Source organism: Fulmarus glacialis, unplaced genomic scaffold (genome assembly GCF_000690835.1).
Source record: "Fulmarus glacialis isolate BGI_N327 unplaced genomic scaffold, ASM69083v1 scaffold5566, whole genome shotgun sequence".
Classification (NCBI taxonomy): domain Eukaryota; kingdom Metazoa; phylum Chordata; class Aves; order Procellariiformes; family Procellariidae; genus Fulmarus; species Fulmarus glacialis.
This window is the reverse complement of record NW_009216154.1, coordinates 674-7,504: the sequence shown is the minus strand read 5'-3', so window position 1 is coordinate 7,504 and position 6,831 is coordinate 674. Positions and strand designations below refer to the sequence as shown.

General features: G+C 47.6%; 1 protein-coding gene across 1 annotated transcript in view; it reads right to left on the bottom strand.

Moving 5' to 3' along the window:
• Positions 1-5,906, bottom strand: part of OLFM1 (olfactomedin 1) — a 20,633-nt gene extending 14,727 nt beyond the window's left edge. Inside the window, exons 1-2 of the mRNA XM_009579185.1 lie at positions 5,761-5,906; positions 136-291 (exon numbers count right to left, since the gene is read on the bottom strand). Of these exons, the coding sequence (XP_009577480.1) occupies positions 136-291; positions 5,761-5,811 (207 nt within the window). The 5' untranslated portion in view covers positions 5,812-5,906. The remainder of the gene's footprint in view (positions 1-135; positions 292-5,760) is intronic.
• Positions 5,907-6,831: the final 925 nt, after the last annotated feature.

Genomic DNA, 6,831 nt, shown 5'->3' with positions numbered 1-6,831 from the left:
CCGGAGCGAGCACCCGGCGGCCCCATCCATGACCGGACCAACGGCTACTTGAGCTGATGGGGGACTGGGGCCACAGTTAAATCCCCGCTAAATCCCTGGCCACAGCTTCGTTAGCAGTTTGGAAAGCAGACATACCTTAAACTGCCTTGCCAGGTGCTGCTTGTGGCTTTCTTCCACTTGTTTAAATTTTGATTCCAGTCCCCTCATCTGGTTTTCCATCTTCTCAACGTACTGTAGGTCTCTCTGAGTCCGCCTGTCCAACACCTCTATCGACTGGGACATGTTTTGCACCTGTCAAACGAGAAGGGGTTCATTAAGAAGGGGTCGCTTCCTCAGCAGCAAGGCAGCCCTGCTCACATCCCAACGCCGAACGCTGACCTTTTCCTACACAGTCAACAAAGCTAAAGGGTAATCAGCCTATGCATTATTTACTAGTTAATCAACAGCATCTCCTAGTATTATGACCCCCATGCTCTAAAATAGAGCAAATTGGTTTCATAAACATTTATTCTGCCATGCTGCAGAGAATAATTTAACAATCACAGATGCAAATAAGGATTGTAGTCAAGGCTAAAATGCATCACTGACTATGGCCTCTTTGAGAGGCTGGGATGGCACCCGCTGTCGCGCAAGGAGAGGCTCTTACTTGAGCAGAAGCACATCGACTATGAGAAACGCTTCTGCTGAGGTGCACATTATCATTTCCTCGTGTACGCAAGTGACACTTACTGATTGCCTAAGTGCAAACTTTACTCCCAGCTAGTAAAAACTTCATTATCCAAACAGCCCTACTGTTTATACAGCATCTGCCACAACAAATCCAGCTGCAGGTGAGGGCATCTTGAAGCTGGGAAGTACCAGCAGGAGCTCCCGCTCCAGCTGGCCCCACTGGTGCCTGCCCACTCGGGCGGTTGCGCCGCGTCGGCAACTTTTCTCGCCGAGCGATGCCGCATCCCCGCGGCTCCCCGCGCAGCGCCCATCTGGCCCTGCTGAAGGAATGATGCAAGAAGGTTGGCTGGGCTCATCGTGAGAAAAAGAGCCGAAGGTGTAAGGAAGGGAGGGGAACGATAGCTAGGCTGACCCGATTTTGAAGGTTGGCTGCCATCTGATTTATTAAGATATTCCCTTCTCTCATTTTTCAGGCTAGGAGAGGGTAAATAAAGCTCTGACTTAGGCAGACACCTAAGCGCCCATTTAGCATTAAGGAATGGGTGTAATTTAAGGTCTTTGCATCAGGGACGGTTGTGTTTGTACCACAGTTTGTACATTACGGGACTCAGCCCACGACTGGTGCTCCTGCCACGGCCACGTCACCCACAGAAATACGACCGCCGGCAGTGGTAGAGATGACGCCTGTGTTTAAAATGAATCAGGCGTTCAAGCATGCTGCTGCGTCATGGCCCTAACTAAAGGCATTCTGGTTCAAATCTCTTCATCTGTGGGTGTCTGAGCAAAACCCAAATGTGAGCCAGCACCGTCTCTGCGGATCCGCTCCGAGACACTTCCCAGAGCCCATGCTGCCACATCTGCTCCCGTCTCCGTCCTCGCCAAAGCCGAGCGCAGACAGGCTGAGACGGGGAAGGAACGGTGCAAGGGCAATATTGCCTCCAGCAAAACACACTGGGCTGCTGCGACTCACCTCGGGTGACAGGGTGAGGGGACAGCAGGACACCCGCACGCAGCCAGGTGTCGGAGGTTACTGAAAGCAGCATAGGTCAACTGCCAACTTTGGCGTCTGCATCTCTGAAGGGATCAAAATGCCCATTGCTCATGCACGATGACAAGAAAACTATTACAGGGAACTATTAAAGATGTACGGACAACCTATATTTCAAAGGCCAACAGTGAGGAAACATTTTGTACAACCGGTACAACTGCTCCAGGGGTCTAATAGTCTTCCTCAGCAAAGGTGAAGCTATTTTCAGTCTCTGAGTCCCAACACATCCCCCAGAGATGAACGAGCACCCATCCTGACAACCACCAAGGACGTGCTCAGGGAGGTGTGAGGAGCAGAGAAGAACAGAACAAGACCCTCTTGCTCTGAAGAGGAAAAGGCCAAACCTGAGCTCAGCCCGAGCCCATGCGGCTCCCTTGAGCCGTGCCTCCCCCGGGGTACGTGAGCTCTCAGTGGTCATGGCTGGATGCTAATTTACCTGCGCTGGATGCGGAGGAGTTTGAAGACCTCTCTCTACCCCGAGGCAGGAGAAGGGAAGTCTTAGACAAGCATGACTGGTCTGCAGCTATTTTTATCCTGGTAATCCAGTCTATCCTCCTTTGAGTCGACCTGTATCTACATAGGAGAATTGTTCCAATGGGTTGGAATAGGAATGACTTGTAGGGATCATACAAAATTGATCTAATTTATTCCACTAATGCCTAATCCCAATTAAAGGCCAAGCTGCAAGTAATCAGAAAAGAGCATTTCTGCAATGATATGCTGGTATCCAACCCTGCAGGGGCTGAGCGAGGCTACGGGAGGCTCCTTACGCTGCCTTTTGGATGGCAGAGAAGGAGAGACAGACTCCACTAGGAAATGAATCAGAGCATCTCGCTCAGGCTTGTGCTCTGAATCACCTCTGGAGGAGCCTGCCCCTCCCCTGACTGCAGAGGAAAACAGCCTCCTCACATGTCTCTAAACTGAGACGCCTAAAATTAGCTGCTGTGCTATTTCGGGGATGTGTTTTACAAGTCCAGACTCTCGCTATTTGTTGCCCATATTGTTTTCAACCAGGCAAGATCCTGGCCAGGCTTGTAAAAAGTCAGTCTCCATCATTCCTGATGTCTGCGTGCTTCATCAGCTGAAGATCTACTTGTTTTCCTTCATTAGCATATTAAGCCCTTGATCCAGCAAACTACTTTGGCACATGATTAGATTTCAATGAGACTGTTCATAGCTTAAACTTAAGCATGTACATAAGTGCTCTAATGAACTGAGACCGAAGGATACTGTCTCTCAAATTCCCTCAGCTTCATCCATTAACCACTATCCTCAAACATCAGCTAAAATGCTTTTTGCCTCCATTGGCGGAGCACGCACTCTCAACATGAAACCTCATTTTCCATCAAGCTAATGGGAGAGAGATACCTGCGATTGTCTTGGGGAAAAGTGTTAATTTTAGCATTTGAAATAGAAAATTGATACAAACGAAACTTGCAGTGCTGTTCTTGTCATCTTGTTTGACACGGACTTGTTTCAGAATTAAACCAGAGTAACAGAAAGTCAATATTGGCCTGACGACCCCAGTGAGATTTATATGGTCAAAGCCATGATTTAAACCCTGCTCAAGCTTCCCTGTGGATCAGCCTTTCGTGCCCGGTCAAAAGAGCTGTTCTAAGCCCATCTTTGGGGTTTGAATTGGGATGAATCTTTAGCTTTGCATAGCCAGACAAACTGGTGGAGCAATAGCATGAGACATCTTGAGGGAGATTTTTGTAGTCACCAGGAAGAATTAGCAGCGAGATGGACTCAGCCGATGGACCAGGACATGAAAAGTTCATCTCATAAGGTCTGTAGAAGGCAAAGTGAAGGCTGAGAAGAGATGTCATTGTCCTCCCTATATATACCTCCGAATAAATATCAACGGAACAAAAAGAGCTGTTTAGTCTGGAAATCAGTGCTGGCAAAGAATATGAATTGGCAGGAAGCCAGAAATGGTTTAACCATCAGAAGAGGAAGTCCTCCCAGATAACAGGGCCAAAAAAAAAAAAAAAAAAAAAATCAGTTTGAAGATAAAACATAATCTGTTTATGAACAGGATTTAGGTGATGTCTTGGTTTGGACGCAGTCCAGGATCTGGACTCAGCACCTGACACATATAAGGCTGGAAGGACTCCGTGTACTCCAGCCAAAGATGAGCTCAGACACCTCGGTGTCAAAACACGGGCTGAACAGTTTGTGCGGTGGCGAGCAGACCTGGCTCACCTTACCTCACTTAACGCCTGCTCTTTAAACTGACGGGGTGCCCAGGATTCACTTGCAAGCAGCATGAACTGCGGTTTCTATGCATATGCCTGTGCCCATGTGTGGAGGGTAGATGGGGTCTTGGCAGCTTTGAACCTCAAAGTATATTCAGCTGCTGAAGCCTCTGTGCGGAGATTTTCACTGAAGATGCTATAACTGGTTTGTGTACACACACATACACGCACAAAAATGCAGCTTATTTCTTGCCCGTAAAAGCAATGCCTTATTATTTCCATAGGTGACTGCCAGGTCTCCTCCGTTGAAAATCCAAACACAATTACCTCTTTAACACATCATGCTTCTTCATCTGCTGGCAGAGAGAAATCAGGGGATGCGAGTTTTCCCATCACAAAGCTAGAGTTAAAATGTCAGATGAGGGAAGGAGTTTTCAGGTTTGAAATCCTTCCTGGGAAGCTGGAAGCTCTTGTCTGCAGTTGCATTTTCCTATAGGGATTATCATTTCAGCCTTCGTCAAGATCAGATGTCTGGCACTAAGAGCCTATTCTTTATTTTGGGGTTTTCATATAGGTTAGCGTAGGAGTGAGATGCAGACAGATCAGCAGGCAGGTAACATATCCCCAGAACACATGTCTTGAAATACCGCTCCTCCCTCACTTTATTCATTGGCAGCCGGAGAGCTGCATAAGGGAAAAATCACAGAGCACTCACATCCTCCGCATGGGAACTGATGTTATCCCAGGTTCGTATGCCCAACTCGCCTGTCCATTAGCAGGGGGTATTGGGTCAAATCCTGCTTGTTTAATGCATATGAACAGTTCTGGGAACACGATGGCTTTCGGACGCCCATGTCAGCTGCTAATATTAACGCCTGCTGCCTCTTAGACAAATGTGCTGTTGGACCGATTGCCCTTATTGCTTAGAGAAATAAAAGCTTGAGTGGGATTATTTTTAGAAGCCTCTGACATTCTGAAGAAGTGTTTTAGGGCTAAATGTTTCCTGCCTTACTTTATTGTCCTTATCACATTGGAAAACAGTAAAATGTAGGTTGAATATTGTTATGACTGACTAATACATCAACTTCCCGAAAGCAACGGAATGAAAATTATTTTGTCATGCACAACATATGCCAACATAGCATTAGGGCCTGAGGGATAATTACATATCCAGCACAGGATATGCACTTATATTTTAAAGAGAAGAGCACCATTTCACATGAAACAGCATTTCTTCAATGAAATCCATTATCTGGAAAATTTCCTGTTATCGAGAATGTTTCCCTAATGAGATTCTTTGATCTCTTTGGACAGCAGACTATTAAAAACTAATCAAGTGGATGTCAGCATTAGAAAGAAAACCACTAACTGTTATTTCTGTGCTATTTGATGTTGACAGCTTGTACTGTTTTATTCAACCTCTCTAGTATCAGCTTGGCTAGGAATGCATGGGCTTTGGGTTTTTAATTCTATCTTCTCTCACCTTGTTGAGGCTCATCCTCTGAAACTGCTTGTGTTAACGTAATGAAAAAATGAGCAAATTACATCTTTTTTTTTTTTTTTTTTTTTTAGCAATGTGGTTCAATATTGTTGCTTTAATCTCAGCAGTTTTAACTCATCTTAGGCCATGGACCCTTTTCCTCTGTGCCTCAGAAACAGAGATTTAAACTCCCGACTGTGGCTGATTATTCCCCACTACACACATGGGGACAGCTGTGGCACGGGAGGGCTGGCCCAAGGGGTCCGTCTTCCCTGGAAACCAAGGCTCAGCTCAGCTCACTCGCGTTTCTACCCCCAATGTCATGCCAAACCAAACCACCTTCCCCAGAAGGGGACAACCATTACCTTTTCTAATAGTTGTCTCAGCTGCTTTGTCCTGGCATCACGCGAGCACATCGTCTGTTGAGGTGCCACCACTGTGCATATACAACGTCCCTCGCTATCTTGGGCAGAGCTGTAGACCTGCCAGCTTTCCTCTGGGTTGGTAGGCAACACCTAATTAACACAGGGAAAGACGGGTTAAGTAAATGGGGGGAGGCCTGGCAGGGGTGTGGGAGGTGACAGGGGCTGAGCGGAGGAAGCAGGACGGATGTGGCAGATACTGGAGCTGTGCTGGAAACAAGAGGGAGGTTCCTCTGAGGGCCCAGCTGGCAAAATTCACTTGTAATGCAAAAATATGGATTGGGGACAAATAAAAGAAGGGTCTGAAAAGGAGAGCAAGAGCTAAAGCAAGAAGGCAACGCAAGTGGGAAAGCATGGACATGAGGAAAGCCACAAAGCAGCGAGGGCTGTAGCGTGCTGTAAGGCACTGAGCACATCGGGGTGGGGAACCCGCTGCCCAGTTGCTGATACAAAGCACTTGACTTCTCCTTGACACGGTGAGAAGGATGTGCCCAAGCTATCAGTGAGGATACAGTGTCCTGGCTGAGGGCTGAGCAGTGATCAATGTGCCTCTGCAGAGCTCTCCCAGATCCGGCAGCAGGAAAATTAGCTCTTCTGAGTAAACGGACACCGGGAGTTACGTTTCCCCCCGTCCCCTCCCAGACTCTCCTGGGGATGGGGAGGTTCACCAAACAACCATTTCCCTCCAAATGTTCTGCGGGTCCCGGGCAGGGAAAGCCCGGTGCGGTGCCCGGCGAAGCATGCCAGCAAAGAAGGGATGCGATTCGGAGGGTACCATCAGTGCCTCCGTCTGAGCTTCCAGGACACACCGCAGAAAGGGAGCCCAGCCACAAACACAGCACGTTCCCAGCCACCCTCATGCCCCCTGAGCTCTCCACACCTCTCTGATCTTAATTTTCCTTTGATCTCACAGTACTTTGCAAAATACATTATTTAATCACAATTCAGCCTCCAATCACTTTGAAGGTACCACCGTTTTGCCAACCAGAAGAGAAATGTTCTTTCTACTATTTC